This window comes from Brugia malayi (assembly GCF_000002995.4).
Source record: "Brugia malayi strain FR3 genome assembly, contig: Bm_v4_Chr3_scaffold_001, whole genome shotgun sequence".
Taxonomy (NCBI): domain Eukaryota; kingdom Metazoa; phylum Nematoda; class Chromadorea; order Rhabditida; family Onchocercidae; genus Brugia; species Brugia malayi.
The window spans coordinates 3,744,319-3,762,524 of NW_025062477.1; the positions used below are offsets into that span (position 1 = coordinate 3,744,319).

The 18,206-nt window shown below is 27.4% G+C and overlaps 1 protein-coding gene across 1 annotated transcript in view; it reads left to right on the forward strand.

Annotated features, from left to right (window-relative positions):
* Positions 1 to 18,206, forward strand: part of Bma-lrp-1 (Low-density lipoprotein receptor-related protein, putative) — a gene marked incomplete at both ends in the record, with an annotated part of 38,787 nt that overhangs the window by 18,617 nt on the left and 1,964 nt on the right. Inside the window, 52 exons of the mRNA XM_043079890.1 lie at positions 196 to 414; positions 577 to 681; positions 889 to 1,011; positions 1,105 to 1,233; positions 1,356 to 1,484; positions 1,597 to 1,825; positions 2,032 to 2,215; positions 2,313 to 2,539; positions 2,732 to 2,910; positions 3,007 to 3,127; positions 3,401 to 3,539; positions 4,042 to 4,277; positions 4,445 to 4,667; positions 4,771 to 4,875; positions 5,383 to 5,522; positions 5,877 to 6,015; positions 6,190 to 6,331; positions 6,431 to 6,586; positions 6,813 to 6,947; positions 7,255 to 7,372; positions 7,524 to 7,711; positions 7,966 to 8,186; positions 8,470 to 8,617; positions 8,700 to 8,793; positions 8,870 to 9,053; positions 9,154 to 9,242; positions 9,437 to 9,546; positions 9,652 to 9,802; positions 9,885 to 10,031; positions 10,511 to 10,626; positions 10,752 to 10,886; positions 11,125 to 11,239; positions 11,519 to 11,646; positions 11,741 to 11,916; positions 12,190 to 12,421; positions 12,556 to 12,838; positions 12,977 to 13,083; positions 13,388 to 13,520; positions 13,675 to 13,849; positions 14,078 to 14,212; positions 14,337 to 14,472; positions 14,655 to 14,831; positions 15,005 to 15,202; positions 15,302 to 15,494; positions 15,732 to 15,910; positions 16,039 to 16,140; positions 16,330 to 16,531; positions 16,715 to 16,805; positions 17,002 to 17,272; positions 17,450 to 17,567; positions 17,659 to 17,768; positions 17,850 to 18,050. Coding sequence (XP_042935824.1) covers positions 196 to 414; positions 577 to 681; positions 889 to 1,011; positions 1,105 to 1,233; positions 1,356 to 1,484; positions 1,597 to 1,825; positions 2,032 to 2,215; positions 2,313 to 2,539; positions 2,732 to 2,910; positions 3,007 to 3,127; positions 3,401 to 3,539; positions 4,042 to 4,277; positions 4,445 to 4,667; positions 4,771 to 4,875; positions 5,383 to 5,522; positions 5,877 to 6,015; positions 6,190 to 6,331; positions 6,431 to 6,586; positions 6,813 to 6,947; positions 7,255 to 7,372; positions 7,524 to 7,711; positions 7,966 to 8,186; positions 8,470 to 8,617; positions 8,700 to 8,793; positions 8,870 to 9,053; positions 9,154 to 9,242; positions 9,437 to 9,546; positions 9,652 to 9,802; positions 9,885 to 10,031; positions 10,511 to 10,626; positions 10,752 to 10,886; positions 11,125 to 11,239; positions 11,519 to 11,646; positions 11,741 to 11,916; positions 12,190 to 12,421; positions 12,556 to 12,838; positions 12,977 to 13,083; positions 13,388 to 13,520; positions 13,675 to 13,849; positions 14,078 to 14,212; positions 14,337 to 14,472; positions 14,655 to 14,831; positions 15,005 to 15,202; positions 15,302 to 15,494; positions 15,732 to 15,910; positions 16,039 to 16,140; positions 16,330 to 16,531; positions 16,715 to 16,805; positions 17,002 to 17,272; positions 17,450 to 17,567; positions 17,659 to 17,768; positions 17,850 to 18,050 — 8,223 coding nt within the window. The remainder of the gene's footprint in view (positions 1 to 195; positions 415 to 576; positions 682 to 888; positions 1,012 to 1,104; positions 1,234 to 1,355; positions 1,485 to 1,596; positions 1,826 to 2,031; positions 2,216 to 2,312; positions 2,540 to 2,731; positions 2,911 to 3,006; positions 3,128 to 3,400; positions 3,540 to 4,041; positions 4,278 to 4,444; positions 4,668 to 4,770; positions 4,876 to 5,382; positions 5,523 to 5,876; positions 6,016 to 6,189; positions 6,332 to 6,430; positions 6,587 to 6,812; positions 6,948 to 7,254; positions 7,373 to 7,523; positions 7,712 to 7,965; positions 8,187 to 8,469; positions 8,618 to 8,699; positions 8,794 to 8,869; positions 9,054 to 9,153; positions 9,243 to 9,436; positions 9,547 to 9,651; positions 9,803 to 9,884; positions 10,032 to 10,510; positions 10,627 to 10,751; positions 10,887 to 11,124; positions 11,240 to 11,518; positions 11,647 to 11,740; positions 11,917 to 12,189; positions 12,422 to 12,555; positions 12,839 to 12,976; positions 13,084 to 13,387; positions 13,521 to 13,674; positions 13,850 to 14,077; positions 14,213 to 14,336; positions 14,473 to 14,654; positions 14,832 to 15,004; positions 15,203 to 15,301; positions 15,495 to 15,731; positions 15,911 to 16,038; positions 16,141 to 16,329; positions 16,532 to 16,714; positions 16,806 to 17,001; positions 17,273 to 17,449; positions 17,568 to 17,658; positions 17,769 to 17,849; positions 18,051 to 18,206) is intronic.

Consider the following 18,206-nt stretch of genomic DNA (forward strand, 5'->3'; position numbering starts at 1 on the left):
TATCTTGTAAAGAAAATCAATTTTTAAAATGATTCTTATTATCATTTCTAACTTTTATCATTATCATAGTACTTGTCATGATTTCTATATTATCAGTTAATTATCATTAATATTTAATAGATTTGTTATTAGCGCAATTGTACAGTTATCAACAAAGAAATTAAACAATTGCACAACAAATTTTTATGTTTGCAGAAAAGCACATGTAAATGTCCGTTAGGTAAAATTTTGGATACAAGTGGTAAAAACTGTATCAGTGATATGAAACCATTCCTGATGCTAATCCAGAAGACAAATATCTTTGGCTTATCTATGGATGATGCAGTGAACGGAACACCTTCACTTTCCGGAATGATACCATTGGCTGGTCTTAGTAATGCGTATGACGCAGACTATGATCCGGAATCTGCGGAGGTAATAAAAACATTGTAAATTTTTAATTGCAGTAAGAGATAGATAAATTCTATGATAGAGAAAATTTTTTTAATAATCATAAATAAAAAGTAAACTTTGTCTTTTTAAGTTAATAATTTTATTTTTTGATGGAAAAAATCCTCTTTTTTTTTTTTTGTTCAGATATTTTATTTGGAACATGCAACAACGGGTCGAATAATTAGTCCGAATAGTCTTCCAGAATCGCGAATTATTCAAGTAGTGCCATCTGCGACAAATCGAACACAGGTAATTAATTACCCTAATTTTAATGATGGAAAATAAATGTTAAAAAAATATTGAAAGTTTATGAAAAGATAATTTTATAAAAGCAATAAAATTTAGATAAATCGAACATAGGTAATTAATTACCCTAATTAATAGAAAATAAATGCTAAAAAAGTATTGATAAAAGTTAAAAATATTGATAAATTGATAAGAGATAATAAAATTTAGATAATTGCTTCACAAATTCCCGATGATTCTTATGCAATGGCAATGGATTGGATTGGACAAAATATGTATGTTGCAAATAAAATTTCACAAACAATTGAAGTAGTACGAACCAAAGATATGCAAGTAAGTTAGAAAATATTTTCTTATGTTCTTTGCTTCTTCATTTGCTAATAAAATTGGTTGAAATAGAGATAATTAATTATTTATAATTTGTAGTATCGTGCAACTGTGCTAAACAATAATCAATCTCCTACAGCAGTAGCCAATCCGGTTGCTTTAGCAATCGATTCTGATCGTGGACTTCTTTTCTGGTTAGATCGTGGTAGCGGTGCTATTTCACCAAAAGTAATTAATTCCTTTGTTTAATTGATTGATCGATTGATTGATTGATTGATTTTTATATTAATATATGTATGATTAATTCAATTTGTGATAGTACATTAATGTGTGATTTGATTTATTTTGAGGTAGCTCGAGCTGATTTAGATGGTAAAAATGCATTGGTTATTGTTTCAAATGAACTCACTGAATTGAATCATTTAGCGCTTGATACAATCAATCAGCGCTTATATTTCTCAGAATCAAAAGCTGGTCGAGTAAGTTATACTTCTGTTTTTTTTTTTTTCCTTATAAAAAAATAAATTAAATAAAAAAAATTGATTGAAAAAAAAAAATAGAAATGCAAAACGTTAATGTTAATTTTTATAGATATCATATGTGACATATGATGGTCAAGATCGTCATTATATTTTGAATGATGTTGGAAAGCAACCACGTGGTATTGCATTCTTTAACAATCGACTTTTTTATGCAGATAGTGCATTTGATAGTATTGAAGTAACTACCCTGTCCAGTGATGGTCAATTATCACAATTTCAACATTTTAAGAAAAATATTGATCAGCTAATCAATATCAAAGCTATTTCTGGTCGAAGTGGTATGATATTATTATTATTTATTTAAACAATATCATTTAATTTCATATTTATTTCAGTAATAAAAATAATGTAACAAGAAAAAAGTTTTTGAATTCATATTTACTTTTATTATTTATTAAAGCAAACATTAGTACTTAAAAAAAAAAAGAAAGAAAAAATTAAATCTTTTAAACAATTTCAATTTTTTTTTTTTTTTTTTTTACAGCTGAACATTCACATCCATGTCGAACAAATAATGGTAATTGTGAACATTTATGCATTCCAAAAGCATTTTCACAACATTATTGCATGTGCGCAACTGGTTATGTGCTAGAAAGCGCCACTCATTGTAGACTTTTCGACCAGTCATTCTTGATTGTAGCTACAAAGACACAAATTACTGGAATACCGTATGTTTATTTAATTATTTAACATACAATTAGTAATTTTGATATTAAATTGATAAATAGGAAATGATCAATTTATTAATAATAAAATAATTATCAGATTGAAAGAAGAACAAAAGAGATCAGTTGCAATGGAACCAATTGGTGGTACATCAATTGCAGCAGTTGATTATGAATTTGAGAGTAAATCGTTATTCGTAGCAGAAACATCAGGTGCAAATCGTGGCATTTATAAGGTTATTTTGGGTAGTGGTGAAGTGAAGAATATTGTCAGAGATAATTTTGGTTCATTTACCGTACGAAGCATTGCTCTCGACTGGATTAATTGTAAGTCTTTCAACAATTTCATTACTGATTGAAATTTTATAATTTAATTAAGAAATTTATTCGTTTATTTAGAGATATAAATATTGAATTGCTAAAATAGCATAATAATTGATAATATTTTATCACTAACTCATAATTAACATATATTTTTTACTATTGTGAATTTTTTCTTTCTTATTGTTATTGTTGCAGATAACTTATATTTTATCAATGTTGACTCGGATCGAACACATATTGAAGTTTGTCAACTAGATGGTAAACATCGTAAAATTTTACTCTCAACAAAAACTGAAACGCCAACTTCTCTTGCTGTTGATCCGATTGGTAGATATTTGTACTGGGCTGATCAAGGTCAAAAACCATCTATTCAGGTAATCTTTGCACGAAATTGTTATCTTTCAATGATTAATACAAAAAGAAAAAAAAAATGTTCCAAATTTTTTAGTAATAATAGATATTAAATTTAGCGAGCTTACCTGGATGGAAGCCATCGACAGGTAATTGTACATGAAAATATTGCTGAACCGACAGATTTAACAATCGATTCCAATAGTCATATGATTTATTGGACTGATGCTAAACTTGATGGTAAGTTACAGTTTGTTTTATATTTTTGTTTTTGTTTTTTATATTTTTGTCGAAATTTAATTGAGGACTTTAATTAAAGACATTTAAGATAAAACATATTTATTTAAATAAAGTTAATTAAATATAATTTAAGAAAAAATTAATATAATTATAATTAAAATATAATAATTAAAAAAAATTTAAAAAAAAATTAATTAAAGATAAAATATAATTTAAGACTTTCATTATGTTCTTTTGAAATTACTGCTCAGCTAATCAAATCTTAATGATTAGGAATATATCGTGTTCGAGCTGATGGCGGTCCTGTGGAACTGGTACGAAGTGACATTGCCGCCGCAGCAGGCATTGCATTACTTGGACAAACAATGTACTGGACGGATAATCGTTTAGAAAAAGTATTCTCTGCATCCAGGTTAGATATCAGAAATAAGATCATATCAGTTGTGTTATCAGAGAGAGAGGGAGAGAGGGAGGGAAATAAAGTTTTTGAGTATTCTGCTTTATACTTATTTTATAATTTATAATATAAATGTTTAATCCAAATGTCTGCACTATCTTTTGAAATGTTCCATCATTTTTTAAATTTCATTTAAAAAAAAAAAAACCTTTAAAATTTATTCTAAATATTTTGTTTCATTGTGAGAAATGAAAAATTTAGTAGCACCTGTAAAGAAAAAAAGCAATAAAATGATGCTCAGAAGCCAAAAAGCCAAAAAAGACAATGCTAAATGTTGAATGTTGACAAAACAAAAAAAAAAGCAAATAGTTTAAATTGAAATATTTTAAACAAATTTTAAATGAATGAATCAATTTAACAGCTAATAATAGTATGATATTATTTCGGAAAATAGTTTGCTTAATTTTTTGCATTATCTATAAAAATATGCTAAATCTTTAGAAGTTGCATATTTTAGTAGCCCAAATCAGACATCATTATTACTATCACCAACGACAATTGCTGCTGGTCTAACTGATCTAGGAAATGTTGTTGTATTTGATGAATCAGTACAGCCAAAAGCATCATCACCTTGTCAAATAACGGATAATTTGAGGAAGACTCCATGCGCCCAACTTTGTTTTGCCTCACCGGGTAGTCAAAGTCCTTTATGCGCATGCGCTCGTGGCGTATTGAAGGGAAGATCTTGTGAAGGTATCAATCACTCTTTTATCACTTATCAATAGCTGAATAAATATCATCATTTTTAGGTAATACTACAATTAGTAAGGAAATGAAGCTGTCATTTTTTAAAGTTTAAAAAGAAATGAATAAATTCTTTAACACATGGATTTTTGCTTTTTTTTTTTTTTTTTTTGCAGAACCAGAAACATTCCTAATGTTTGCTGATAGTAACTATATAGTGGATACTCCAATTGAACCAGACGTAAAAGCACCAAATCCATTAAAAGAAGCTTTACCTCAAATTGAAAATTTACAAACATTTGATGTTGACGTGAATTTACGACGTATTTATATGGTTACGGAGTCTGCAAATGGCGCAAATATCTCTTGGTTTACAATAAATCAACCAACTAAACGAAGGTTAACGATTGTTAAAATTATTATTTAAAGTGATATTTACATTAATATTACTGTGTTTGATATCATAACTGAATTTCATTAATTTTTTCTTTTTAAATTACAGACTTATTTTTGGTCCTACAAAAAGTAAAATTGCTGACTCAGTGCGACATATTTCGGATATGAAACTTGATTGGTTGACACATAAACTATATTTCACAACTGGCAGGTGCATTATTTTCATAGTTTTTTGATGATTTTTAAGCGACAATTTGTGACACAAACGTGCACAAACGATACTTAAATTGTTGATTCAGTGCAAAATAGATTTTAAAGTTTAACAAACTGTGAAAATGTTTGTTTACTAACATCAAATTATTGAGTATCCTAAGGCATCGATAGAGTAATTTAGTAAGTAATATTGTGAGTTCTTTTATAGTAAACTCGAAAATGCAATCATTAAAATCTAAACTGTTGTGAAATTTTAACTAATTTTGTATTTTAGCTAATAAAATTTGTAAATTAAATAAAAGGATATAAAGTATTATTTATGTCTTTGGTCCAAAAAAAGGAAAAAAGAAAAAGAATTTATGTGATTCGTAAATAGAAATTTTATTGAGAAAATAATTTTGAGAATTCATTTGAAACATTTTTAACTTTAACTTTATAACGAAACTAAAATATTTGCTAATTATCAAATATCATTCTTTTCTCAGTCGGAACTTTAGTAATGCAGGGGTGGTAAAGTGTATGTCATCAATGTGCAAGGTGAGCATGCAGCAACAATTGCAAACGGTGATTGGACATATGCATTAGCTCTCGATCCATGTGCAGGTTTTGTCTTCTGGTCTGATAGTGGTTATAAGATAACTGGCGGTAAGTTAATTTTTATTATTATTTTAATGAATGTAAAAAAGTCAATTTTCCCTTATTTTAAATATTTAATTTTAAACATCAAAAGTTGTTGTTTTGTTTTCATTTCAAATCTTTTTAATTCTTTTGCATAAATTTGCTAGAATTCTATTCAAATTTTTTAATCATTTATTGCATGATAATAATAAATAATTCTCTCTAATTTTCTCATTCATAAAAAAAACAAAAAACTCTGTGATTAATTGTATTCATTAAATTTATAATTAATATTATTGCTAGCATTAATATAACAAAATGAAGTGAATATTTACAGTGCTATAAATTTTTTATTTTAAAAATGCATAAATTTAATTATAGGTATATATGAGCCACGTATCGAACGTGCTAATATGGCAGGTGGTGATCGACGTGTAATTCTGAAGGAAGGTATAAGTTTACCTGCAGCATTAGCTATTGACTTTCGAGAGCAACGACTCTATTGGGCTGATATTAACAAGTAATAATTGCTATTGTTTAAAACTATCTTTGTTTACTATTTAATTATTAACAAAAAAAAAAAAAAAAGAAATGAAATTTTGTGCAATTGTTAATTGATTTAATTGAGTGAAGTTTGCTAAACACAAAAAAGTAAATAAATAAATAAATTGATAATTACAGAAATATATTACAGATTAAATATTGAATCATCAGATTATGATGGTAGAAATCGACGTACAGTTGGTATTGGATATCGTGCTAAAAGTCTCGATATATGGGGTCATTGGTTATATATGAGTGACCCACTTGCAAATGGAATATTTCGTATGAATAAGGTAGCATTTTACTTATCAAATTATTTATACATATTCATTAGTTTAAGAAAAAATTTTTTTTAATCTTTTTTTTTTTTTTTTTTTTTTTTTTTTTTTAAGAACTCTGGTATCGATTATCAAAATGTAGTATCAGATCGACGAATTCCATCAACATTAAGAGTTATTGCTTCTGAAGCAGATACACGAACTCGTAATCAATTCTGCAGTACGTACACATCAGGTTTATGCAAAAAAGATAATGGTGGTTGTGAACAGGTATTTAATATATGTATATATTATATTTTTTGTATATCGTATTTATTATAATTAAAAATTTTTGTTGCAAATGAGTTAATTAAACGAAATTATCAAATTATCATTTTGAGAAATCGTTAATATTTGACGAGCATTGCTAATACTATCACCATTTTGCGTTATAATTCAGATAGTAAAATGATAATTTGATAATATGTAAAGATAAAAATTGATATTTCTATTTTAGCTTTGTCATGTAATTGCATCAAGTGGTGAAACGATAGCTTCAAAGGTACAGTGCGCTTGCAATGATTCATTTGAACTTGTCACAGAACCTGGAAAAGATATTGCTACTCAATGTGTACCACGGGAAACTGTTCAAGTTAGTTTTAATTACCTGCAGTTCTAGGGAATTTTTCTCATTTCATCGTAAGATAAAATTGTTACATTTACTTTTACTTTTGAAATAAACAAAAACAAAATTATGTTTGGGCAAGATTACCTGCAATTCTGGGGAATTTTGTCATTGCATCGTAAAGATAGAATTGTTACATTTACTTTTACTTTTGAAATAAACAAAAACAAAATTATGTTTGGGTAAGAAATCTCTAGTAAAAAAATATATATATAATATATAAAAGTTACTATCTATTGCAGTACTATCACTTACTTAATATTTTATTTTTAAGACATGTCAACCACCGTATAACTTCCAATGCGGTGATGGTATCTGTATAGCGCTTAGCGCAACATGTAATGGTAAGCATGATTGCGCCGATGGTTCAGATGAGCATCCAACATATTGCAGTGAGTTATATTTCTATTTGAATTTAGGAAAAAAAGAAGATCTACCTACTTTTTATATTTACTCTTTACTGACAGTTTATTCACTTATTTATTTGTTTCTTTGTTTGTTTGTTTTCTTTAAACAAAATTTATTTTAAAAATAAATATTTAGATACACGAGTATGCCCAGAGCCATATTTTCTCTGCTCCAATCGACGTTGTATTGAAGCTGAACTTCGTTGCAATAATTTAGATGATTGTGGTGATAATTCAGATGAACTAGATTGCATCACTACCTCAACTACTTGTCCTTCTGGACATTTTGAATGCTCTAATGGACATTGTATTAATAGCACAAAGGTAAAGTAAATAAAAGTATTTTCAAATTTCATTTACATATTCGATAATATTTTAGGCATTCTAGAATTTATTTGAGTACAATTTGTGTTAAAATTTAGCTATTTAAAATAAATGAAACTTAGAAAATTTATGACTTTTAATTTGCTTTATTCTCTTCTAATAGATATTGTTGGAAATATGTGTGATAAAAAAAATGAAATTTTTATCTTCCATTTATAGAATGTATTTTTGGTACCCATATATTTACTTCCTAGGTATGTGATGGTCATAATGATTGTCACGATGAGAAAGTATCAGATGAAAATAAGGAAACATGTCCAAATTTACCCATTGATTGCCGTGGTGTACGATTACGTTGCCCAAATACGAATATTTGTATTCAACCAGCAGATCTTTGTGATGGTTATAATGATTGTGGTGATAAAGCAGATGAAAATAAGCTTTTTTGCATGAATCAACCATGTGCTATGCATTAGTGAGTTTTTCTTGATGATAAGATATCTAATAAAATTTTCTCTTACTGATAAAATATCTACTAAAATCTTTTTTATACCTTTAATACTTTTATTTTTTCAATTAATCTGTAACATGAAAACTTTTTTTTTTTTTAATAACATTAAATTTTAACTTTATAATATAAAGCATTTGTTATTAGCAAGATATGATATGATATGATATCTATTATTTTTCAAAAGAAATTTTATCATATTTTAAAACGAAAAGAAAAAAAAAGAAGTTTAATATAATGCAAATTTCAGTGTTCGTTGTCCAAGTGGTCGATGTATACCGGAAACATGGCAATGTGATGGTGACAATGATTGTGGTGAAGGTGCTTGGGATGAAAATCATACAAATTGCACAGATTCTAGTGGAAAGCGTATTTGCTTGGGAGAATATTTGTTCCAGGTGTGAATGATCCATTCAGGTTCACTTCAAGAAATCATTAAATTTTATTTGAAATTATTTCTTTCTTGATTTATTTTTTTAGTGTGATAATGGAAAATGTATCAGTCGAGCATTCATTTGTGATGGTGAAGATGATTGTGGTGATGCAAGTGATGAAAGTATCATTCATAATTGTGGTATGTGAATTATTATTATAAATAAAAATGATAAATGATAAGGAAATAATACTCAATGTTAGTTATTTCATTTTAGGCAATCGTACCTGTACTGAACAGGAATTTCATTGCAAATCAAATGTTCATCTTAGTCAACCAAAATATGAATGTATACCAAAAGCATGGCTTTGTGATGGTGATGTTACCTGTGCAAATGGAGAAGATGAAAGTAAGGAATTGTGTGGAGTGGAGAAGAAACAATGTAATAAAGGAGAATTCAGGTTTATTTCATTTTAAAATAGATATTTCCAACTTTTTTTTACCTTTTCAATTTAATATTTTATTAAATTTTTGGAATATATGTTTGTTTATGTGTATTAGATGTGCTAACAAACATTGCATTCATGCTTCATGGGAATGTGATGGCGATAATGATTGTCTTGATGGCTCTGATGAACATCCTAATTGTAGTAAGTATTATTAGTATTATTTTATTTTCGCATATTAAATTTTCTTTTATATATTTTATTTAATTATTATTATTATTTTATTTTCACATATAAATTTTCTTTTATATATTTAATTCAATTATTATTATATTTTCACATATTAAATTTTTTTTTAATATATATTTTATTTAATACTTTAAAATATTCAATTGTAGCTTACTCACAATGTCAACCTGAATTCTGGCAATGCAGCAATAACAAATGCATTCCTAATTCTTGGAAATGTGATGGAAATGATGATTGCGATGATGGTAGTGATGAGAAGGTAATGAAATAATGTGACAATCATTGATTTATTTGTCATTTTAATTTGTTAGCTCAATTAGTGATCAATTAATTTGGTTCATGATTAAATGAGAACTATTTTCAGGATTGTACTGATAAGAGTGCTTCAGCATTGATAGCAAATAGTTGTTCTATTGGACAATTCCGCTGTAGCAGCGGTGAATGTATAGCAGAAATGAAAGTTTGCGATCGAATTTATGATTGTTTGGATAGATCAGATGAATCATCAAAATGCTGTAAGCAATTTAATTTTTAAAAATTATTAAAATAAAAAAAAAAAAACTGAATAAAAATATATAATGTGAGAAATTTTTACAGTTATTAACGAATGTACCACTGCGGAAAAGCCATTATGTGAGCAAAAATGTGTTGATTTACCAATTGATTATCGTTGTGATTGTTTCGAAGGATTTGCTCTCGACAAGGATGACAAAAAATCATGTCATGATATTGATGAATGTGAAAGTGAATATTAATCTGTTGTTTCTTTTTTTTTTTTTAAGATTTTAACTAATATTTAAGAATTATTATTGATATTGATTTTAATATCAAAGAATTATTATTGATAAATTTTAAAAAATATCAAACATTTCTTCATTTCATCATTCTATCTTGTATGTTTTTCCATTCCAATAATAATAGATGAAAATTTTTGGCAAAAAAATTAAGTGAAATTACTTATTTTACAAAAAATTAAATGAAATTACTTATTTAATAAGCCAAACTTCCTTTTATTTATTACATGATTACATATTGAACATGTCACATAATTAATTAGCAATTAGTTCTAGAAATTTTCATATTTTCATTTGTTAAATATTTCTTAAATAATTTATATATCATAATTTTTTTAAACATTTGTTAAATAATTTATAAATCATAATCAAATTCTCTTTCTTTTCTTTTCATCTATTTGTTTTTATTTAATTTTAACAAATTTTTAGCTGGTCTTGGACAATGCAGTCAAAAATGTGAAAACAAAATTGGTACTTACAAATGTTGGTGCACTGATGGATATGCTATATCAAGTGATGATCGTACATGTAAACGAATTAGTACGGTGTGTTTTAAAAAATTTTTCCTTTTCTTAATCAAAAAAAAAAAAGAAAGAAAGAAGGAGGCAAAATAGTAGAATGATTATTAATTTGAAATAAAATTTTTATTGAAATAAAAAAATTCTTTTAGGATCCTGAACCATGGTTATTGTTTGCAAATAAACATTACATACGGAAACTTACGTTAGATGGAGAAAATTATGAGTTAGTAGCTCGTGGATTTGAAAATGTTATATCAATGGATATTGATATGAAAGAAAGAAAAGTAAGAGCTATCTAAAATTATTCTTTCTTTAGCTATTTAAATTATTAATCTTTTTTTGGGAAAATTTATGGGAATATGTAAATTAAATTATACAAAAATTCATTTTTGATAGGTAATATTTTTAATTGAGTCATTTTATTAATTGTTTATAATTTTTTTTATAAAAATTCGAGATTAAATTTTTTAAAATAAAAAACAAAAAAAATATTTATAGAATAATATTACTACTATATTTTAGGTGTATCTTGTGGATTCTGGTAAACTCAGACTCTACAGAGTTAGTATGGAAGAGCTAGATCAACCAATTGATTCTTATGAGGTCGTTCTAAGACATAATGTCTTTGGTACTGAAGGTTAGCTTTATTTATTATGATTATTTGCTAAATAATGTAAACAAGTAAACAAACAAAATTAGGAAAAGTGAACTGTTCATTTGATCTTTAAATGTATGAAATTGTTGCACATTGAAATAAAAAAAGTGATGTTCTATAAATCATAGAATAAAAAGAATAAGTTTTTACGTGTTATTACACGTAAGTGTAACATTTTGCATTCGTCAAATACAGCAGTTTTATATATATATAAAATTACTCTTATTGAAACCGGAAATATAAACTTAATTTTTATTATAGGTATTGCAATTGATTGGATTGGGCGCAAATTGTACATGTTGAACCGACAGGAACGTTCATTGCGCGTTTGTGAATTGGATGGTCGTTATTGTAGAACACTTATTCGTGATCGTATCGCTCAACCAAAGGTTTATTTACTTCTTTTTTTTTTTTTTGAAATTATTTGAAATTTTCACTTATCTGTGTGTTAAGTAAAGATTATATTAAATAATCTAATTTCAGGCAATAGTAATACATCCAGGAAAAGGTTATCTCTATTTTACGGAATGGAGTTTGCAAGCATACATTGGTCGAGTATCACTGGATGGCTCTCCACAATTATCTGACCCAATTGAAAAACTTGCTGAAAATGATCTTGGCTGGCCAAATGCACTTGCTATTGATTTCTTTGCTGATAAGTAAGTAGCTGATCTTGATCTTTAAATGAATTTGAATGATGGAGCTGAACATCATATTCCGGCAGTATACTATATTACCTATGTATGTATAAAAAAAGTGCCCGAAAGGTCAATCTTATGATGGAATATTGGCCAATAATTGACAATCTTATGGCTAGGATAAGATAAAGTAATAAAATATAGCCAGTAAAATTGTAGTCATTTTAAATGCAATTAAGTTTTTTAAATTATTGTTCATTTCGATTATCATTTTTTCAAAACAATTTCTTATAGATTATTCTGGGCAGATGCGCACTTAAATGAAGTTGGCTTCATGAATTTGAATGGTGGAGCTAGACATCATATTCCAGCAAAACGTACATCACATATCTCATCGATGACTGTATTTGATGATTATTTATTTTGGTCAGATTGGAATTTACGAGAAATTATTAGAGTGAATAAATGGACTGGTATGAATGAAACAGTGCTAAAGATAACGACACAATTACCAAATGATATTAGGGTTATTTTGTTTAATTTTTGAATTCTTATTTGGATTATTCAAACTATAATAATTTTCTCTTCTAATTAATCATTTGTTTTTTTTTTTCAGGCTTAAGTTAAATTTTTATTTTATCATAATTTACCTTATTTCAGGTTGTTCATCCATTTCGTCAACCGGATTATAAGAATCCATGTGGTGATAATAATGGTGAATGTTCTCATTTATGTTTACTATCTGCACATGATCCTGGCTTTACATGTTCTTGTCCTGATCAATTTGTTCTGCTTAATGATAATAAAACTTGTGAACCTCATTGTACTGATCGACAGTTTGCATGTGGTGGTGATGATGCTAAATGTATTCCAAAATTATGGTATTGTGACGGAGAGCCGGATTGTCGTGATGGTAGTGATGAACCCGGAAAAGACATTTGCGGTAGGTTTATTTTCCTCTCATATCTGTTATGGAAGACAATTTTCATTGTCTTATTCATCTTTCCACTAAAAGTTTTTACTTTTAAAAAAAATGTATATAAATTATATTAACTTTAAATTATCCATTATTATTTTTTAGGACCGAGAATTTGTGCTGTTGGCGAATTTCAGTGCAACAATCATAACTGTACACGACCATTTCAACTTTGCGACGGTAGTGATGACTGTGGTGATGGTTCTGATGAGGTAATCATTTTTCATTTTCATTACTTTATCCTTTTAAAGAACATAGATGTCACAGGGTTAGCGCAGTAATAGTTTGTTATTCAAAAAATAAACATTAAAAATGTACTCGTAATTGTATAAAATATAATACAATTAAAAAAATTAATAAATTATATAATTATATATAAAAAATATATTTAAGAAATAATAAAATATATTTTAGAAAAATAAAATAATTTTAAAGAAAATGTATAAAATAATATAATATAAACAAAAACTATCTTCAGTTTTCTAGCACAAATTTTGAATTTTCTCTAATCTTTAGGTAGAATGTGATAAGCCATGTGATCCATGGATGTTCAAATGTTCAGCAACCGGAAAATGCATTCCAAAAAGATTCATTTGTGATGGTGATGATGATTGTGGTGATCGATCCGATGAAGCAGATGCTATATGCAGTTTGTTCATTTTATTCATTTCATATCATAAATATAAAACTTATGGATTAATTTAATAAATTTTCATGCAATTAATTAGTAATTTTTTCAATTATGAATGCTTATTGATTTGTTTTTTTTTTTTTTGCGTTTGATTTTAATTTCTCATTTCAAGGAAATAAGGAGCGCAATTGTACTGCGGAAGAATTTCGTTGCTCAAATCATAAATGTATACCAAAAATGTGGAAATGTGACAACGATGATGATTGTGGTGATGGTTCAGATGAGCCTTCAGAATGTAGCAGTATTGAATGTCGCAAGGGATGGACTCGATGTTCTTCTTCCTACAGGTTCCCTCTCTCTTTAACTTGTCCAAAGAGAAATTGACATAAAAAAAAAAAGTTTTAATTAGCATTTTTTTCCAGTCATTCTCATATTCGAAATTGTTTAATTAGTCCTTTAAAGTGATTAAACTAAAATTCATTAGAAATTTTGAAATGAATTTAGGATTCTCTATAGAAATTTGATATTGATATCAGAATTGTGCTTATTAAAATTTAATTGTCATACCGTTATAGATGCATACCGAATTGGGCATTCTGTAATGGACAGGATGACTGTCGTGATAATTCCGATGAAATAAGAGATCGTTGTCCAACTTGTGATGATATTGGTGAATTCCGATGTGCTACATCTGGAAAATGTATTCCAAAGTTAGTATTATATTAATTCTATTCTGTGCACTAAAAAGCATTGAATTTTTGAAAAATCAATTAATAAATCAAATAAATCAATCTTTTATCATTTATCATGATAAGATAAATTTGTTCTTCGCAGAAGATGGATGTGTGATAGCGAAAATGATTGCGGTGATGATTCCGATGAAACAGATCCTTCTTGTGGTGGTACATCAAGACCATGTTCAGAATCTGAATTTCGATGCACTGATGGTCGTTGCATTCCTGGAAATAAGGTAAGATGATAAATTCACATAATTGTATCGTTATTTCTCAAACTCATGATTAAAAGGAAAAAGATGAGATAAGTTAGAATAACTAATTTTCGATGTTTTTTTTTTTTTTCAAATTGTCTGTTAGTGAAATTTTTAGTTGAACATTTTTCGACTTATAATCAAAAAAAATGAATAAATTACAGGTTTGTGATGGTACTTTACAATGTGGTGATGGTATAGATGAATCTCAGTGCAAATTACGTGACTGTAATCAAGGATTTATGAAATGTGACGATGGTACCTGTATACCTGAACATCGTTGGTGTGATCGTCGACGTGACTGTCCAAATGCTTCTGATGAAAGTCACTGCGAAAATTATGTGAGAATATTATTTGAGAATATATTATATGCAAATAAAATCTTTTTGTAGTATTTGTAATTTCAAATAAAACATTAAAAATTATCATTTCTCTAAACATTTATTATTTACATTTGGTATTGACATTATTTTTTTAGCTAAATCATCGTAATATAATTTGAATTATTTTCTAGCCAAATCGTCGTGAATGTAGTCCGTTTGAATTTGAATGCGGTAATTCAGTATGCATTCCACGTAAATTTATTTGTGATGGTGATAACGACTGTGGTGACAATTCAGATGAGACAAATGAGCACTGCAAAAGCGCTCTCTGTGATCCACCTCTTCGTTTTCGTTGTGCTCATTCTAGACTTTGTCTTAATATTTTACAGGTTACAATTAATGATATCTTCGTATGTATGATATTTTTTTTAATAATGAAATATTTGTTTACTTATTTATTTATTTGTTTATTTTTGCTTCCATTACAGTTGTGCAATGGTGTCAATGATTGTGGACAATTTGATCATTCAGATGAGCATTTATCCATGTGTAGCTCATTCTCTGAATATGGTGATTGTACCACAAATCAATTTAAATGTACCAATGGTAAATGTATTAATGCATCATTGGCTTGTGATCATAACGATGATTGTGGTGATGCTAGCGATGAAATTGGATGTGGTATGTAAAAATTAAAAATTTAATTTTAAAATAAGATAAACAAATAGCAAATTGTGATATGATTTAGTGTCATCATAGATAAAGCTAATTTTTATTCTAATTCTTCTTTCAAAATTTTTAGACTTTTCATTCTAAATGAAATATACTCATTTAATTGCTAATATTTGTTAAAATTTTGCTATTTTACAAAATGTTTTTTTTTTTTTTCTTTTCTTTTTTAATGAGAAATTATTACAGCAAAACGAAAAGGAATTACATGTGAAACAAATAATGAAAATGGAAATTGTAAACATTTGTGTACAGATGTTAAAGATGGTTATTACTGTCATTGCCGAGATGGTTTTCAACCGAATCCGGTTGATCCATATGACTGTATTGATATTGATGAATGTATGGGAAATAATACCTGTACTCAGGTAATATTTAAGTACTTATTCAACAATTTAGTTTTATTGAATGATATTTATATTTGATATATTAATGAATGCACAATAGGATGGTTCTACTGGTTTTTTCATCTGAAAAAAAAAAAATTTATTTTTAGATTTGTATGAATACCAAAGGATCATATCTTTGTCGCTGTCTTGAAGATTATGAAAATAATGTGGTTGTAGGAGCAATGACTGGCAAAGATTGTCGTGCTAAGGTTTATATCATATTTTATCTTTAAGAAAAAGCTAATCTTTCATTATATTAACTAAATGATAAGTTAAAAATTTTTTTTTAGTTTTAAAATATTTCTTATTAAAATTTGAATTTTTTGTAAAATATTATTTATTATTATTATTATTAAAAAGCATATCAGCTAAATTTTAAATATTATTAAAATTTGCAGAGTGATCCACCACTGATAATGATAGCTGCAGATGGTGAAGTAGTGCAGTTGAATCCTGCACATGCAGGTGAAACAAATCGTCATGCAGCAGGTATGCTTGATCAGAATGATATTATTGCAGTGGATTTTGATCCACGTAGAGAGCTAATGTTCTGGATTGATAGTGAAAAGCGCAAAGTTTATCGATCAGCTCTACCTAAAGGTACCTTTTTTTTTTTTTTTTAAGTTATATTTGATACATAATCATTTTCTGTTTCTCAGTAATATTCATCCATTCATTTAGGTATAATATTTTTAATAATAAGATGAAGAAAGATTTTTTTTTCGCTTTATCTTTTGTGTTTCTAAATATTACTATTTTTTTAAAATAGTTTTATATTTTCAGGTAATCAGTCACATGCTGGTCAAGAACTTAATATTGATTTTAAAGATTTGAAATCGTCACCCTCTGCACTTTCCATTGATTATCTTACAGGGTAATTTTTCGTTTTTTTTTTTTTTTTTTTTTCACTTAGCGTGGATAGTTTGAATCATACAAATTTATGAAATTAATTCTTCCAAAACAAAAATTATTACACATAGTAGATTATTGTTTTGTGTTAAAAGAAACACTAAGAGAAATTTAAAAATTTTTGAAATCGATTATATAAATAATCAAATACTGTATTACAGGAATGTATATCTCGCAGCAATATCAGATGATGAAGCTGCAGGATTTATAGTCAGGAAAAAAAGAGAAACGGAGCAAACAATAAATAAAGGCAGTGGTGGTACAATCTATTTGGCAAAATCGGATGGTCGTTATTTACGAACTTTAATTAAGGGACGACTTCATATTCCAACTGCAATTATTACATTGCCACAGATCGGAAGAATATGTTTTGCGGATGCCGGATTTGATGCAAAAATTGAATGTGCCGATATGGATGGAAAACATCGTAATGTATGAATTGAAATAAATATTTGATTTTTCAAAGAAAATGAAATATAACTCTGACATTTGTAACTATATTAGAAAGCAATTTGTGTAAATAAATTTAAACTAACGATAAATATTTATCTCTAGCTGAAAATATATTGTTTTAATTTACATCTATTATTTTAAATCATCTTTTTTCAGGTTATTGTAAAAGATCTCATTTATTCGCCAACTTCATTGGCTGTTGATGAAGGTAAAGACAATCGTATATACTGGGCAGATCCGAAATATCGCAAAGTTGAATCAGTCTTACCAGATGGTTAATAATTTTTATATCATTCATTTGATTGAAAAAAAATCAATGATCTTTTTGTGTTGCTCATTGAAGTTAATTTATGATTAAATTATAGGCACAAAGCGAACAACAGTAATTATTGATAATCGAATGCCATGGGCAGTAGATGTATTCGAGAATAATCTCTATTGGGCTTCTAAAGAAAGCCAAGATTTATTTGTTCAGGTATCTGTGATAATTATTCTTTCTTAATATCTTAAAATGAAATAATGAAATGAATTATAAAGAAGTGGGATATAATTTTAGGATAAATTTGGTCGTGGTCGTATCAGCGTATTAGCTTCTAATATACCAAATGCACATAGTATTCGTATACATCAACGTTTTGCTCGTGATACGTCACGTGCTGTATCAACTTGCGCAGAAGCTACGTGTAGTCATTTGTGTGCTGAATTACCTCGAAATACATACACATGCTTATGTCCTGATGAATCACCACAACTTGATGTTAGTTTGAAATATATATTTAATGAAGAAAAGAAAGATTAATACGTGATCCAGAAATTGTACATCAATATTAGAAGTTAAGCAGAGCCTTTAAAAGAGATTATTAATAATGTAAAAAAAAATCAAACGGGATATTGATATAATAATATTGAAAGT